The sequence below is a fragment of the Gekko japonicus genome, unplaced genomic scaffold (genome assembly GCF_001447785.1).
Source record: "Gekko japonicus isolate JY-2015 unplaced genomic scaffold, Gekko_japonicus_V1.1 scaffold3375, whole genome shotgun sequence".
Classification (NCBI taxonomy): domain Eukaryota; kingdom Metazoa; phylum Chordata; class Lepidosauria; order Squamata; family Gekkonidae; genus Gekko; species Gekko japonicus.
The window spans coordinates 23876-26099 of record NW_015172118.1 but is presented as its reverse complement, the minus strand read 5'-3'; the positions used below and the strand labels follow the sequence as shown (position 1 = coordinate 26099).

The 2224-nt window shown below is 51.8% G+C and overlaps 1 protein-coding gene across 1 annotated transcript in view; it reads right to left on the bottom strand.

The window, feature by feature from the left end:
• Window positions 1-2224, bottom strand: part of SCAMP2 (secretory carrier membrane protein 2) — a 37085-nt gene that overhangs the window by 14357 nt on the left and 20504 nt on the right. Inside the window, exon 6 of the mRNA XM_015420984.1 lies at window positions 862-1021. Within this exon, the coding sequence (XP_015276470.1) occupies window positions 862-1021 (160 nt within the window). The remainder of the gene's footprint in view (window positions 1-861; window positions 1022-2224) is intronic.

The following is a 2224-nucleotide window of genomic DNA, read 5'->3' as shown; positions in this document are numbered from 1 at the left end:
GTCATCCTCGTCGCTCTCCTCTGCAGCACCCGCTCCATTCCACCCAGATCCTTTTTGAACCTTGCGAGCAGGGCCTGCTGCGAGTTCCGGAACACAACAGGGTTCTGCTGCTAACCGATCCTGATCCTCTAGCAGTGAGCTCGACTGCCTCGAAGTGCAGCTGTGTCTTTAAAGCCGGTTTGGAACCAGACACGGGGACAACAGAATGCTTGCTTTGCCCGTGCCAAACAGCACCCCAGGGCTGCTTCCGCCTGAACTGACAGGGGCACTGACCCAGGCTGCAGCCCACTATGCCATTCTCCAGTCCGCTTCACAGTGGCCTAAAGAAGTGGATGAAACTTGCGGCAACAGATTGGTCCAGCGCTATTAAACAGCTGAGAGAAGCAAATACTAAAAGCTTGTCGATGGTGGAAACTAGCAGAACTATGCAAGCGATTCCAGCTTCTCCATCTGGAAAACCGGCTTCTGACTAGCAAGGACATTAGAGCGAGAAGCACGTGCACGTGTGACACAGGCATTTATTTTGGAAATCGGGTCATTTGATGGGCTATTTTGGGGTTGCAGGTGGGGACCGACTGATTCTTCTAGGAAGCAGCAAACAACACTTTGGAGTTTGACGCAGGATCTAAATCTTGCCTAGCTATGAAACCATGAGGGGGCAGCCTCAAACAAGCCATCCTGCCTTAGCCTTGCCTACCTCACAGGGTCGTTGTGTTTACCACACTGCTCAATGCTTCTTGGCAGATAGGTGGGTCTTAAGTGACTATACGTTCTACACTAGGAGGAAGGGGAAAAAAGACACTCCCCCAAAGTGCAACCGTTGTCCTCCACCCTGCCCCCCATCCAGAACAAGGTACTCACCTGAAAGCCTTATAAATTGGCCGATACCAACAGAGGAAAGCGCAGGGGGTGAACAGGACAAACCACAGGATGGAGAGGCCAAAGTCCACGCCTCTTCCGGGTTCCACCGTGAACCAAGCGAGGCAGGCGAGCAGGTTGAGCAACAGAGTGATCGAGTGAACTGCTCGGGGAGAGGGAAGAGTGAGTGATTAATCAGGGCTGGAGACCTCCGTAACAAGCCAGAGCGCCCCACACAGAGAGCTAGGGACAGGAACCAGGACACTGTGCATCCTCTGGCAAAATGTGTGAAGCCGGTGACAGCCAGCGTCAGCTACAGCACTAGGACTGGAACCGGCGAGACCTGGGTTCAAATCCCCCCCCTTGGTTGTGAACCTTACAGGGCGACCTTGGGCCAGTTTCTAACTCTCAACCTAATCTTCTGCACGGGGTTGGAATGAGGATAAAACTTGTTGTTTTTGCAGCCGAGGTCCAGGTATGACTTGCTGCAATTGTAAACACTGCCATCCTACAGAAGGTGATGTTTGTTGGTATCAACATGGCCCTGCAGAGTTACGCGTCTCAGAGTCCCCTTTCCTCCTGGAAACTCTACTTGGATCAAAGGCAGAAAACAAAGCCGACAATATTTGTGGATAGGTATTTGATGTCAGTTAATAAATATGATACCCACAGTCTCAGGAATGAATGGAATAAGTAGATAGATTATCCTGTTTTGCCAGAGCAATGAGATACAGCAGCAGACTCCTTTGTACAGTATAGGGTACACTCCCCTAATGTAGCCAATCCTCCAAGAGCTTACAGAGCTCTTCTTACAGGAGCTACTGTAAGCTCTTGGAGGATTGGCTACATTGGGGGTGTGTGTCACCTAATATGCAAAGGAGTTCCTGCTACAAAAAGAGCCCTGTCAGCCTTAAAAGTTTGTACTTGCTCTCTCCATGGATCTTAAGTTGAGACATTCAGCAAAAAAAAAATTATGTTTTAGGAGTGAGGATAAAACCTGGGGGCCAGGAATGAAGGAACTCTGTGCACAGCCCCCCCCTCCCCCCCGCAACCTCTATTTTCGCCTCCAGAGAGAGTAAGCACCAGCTGGAGGGCAGAGCTTTCTAAAGCAAGAAAATAGGAGGAAGAGGAAAAGAGCAAAGAGTCCGGTAGCACCTTAAAACCTAACAAAGGCCCCGGTCACACGGGCCGGATATCGCGGTGGGGGGGCGTGGCTAATTGCCCCGGCGCAGTTTGATCCGCGATTACGCGATCAGACACGCCGGCGGCACACCACGGGTTCTTCCCTTGGCGCCGGTGGGTAAACAAGGGTGGCGATCACACGACGATCCTGCAGTGCGGCAAAGAAGCGGCGCGGCGCAATCAC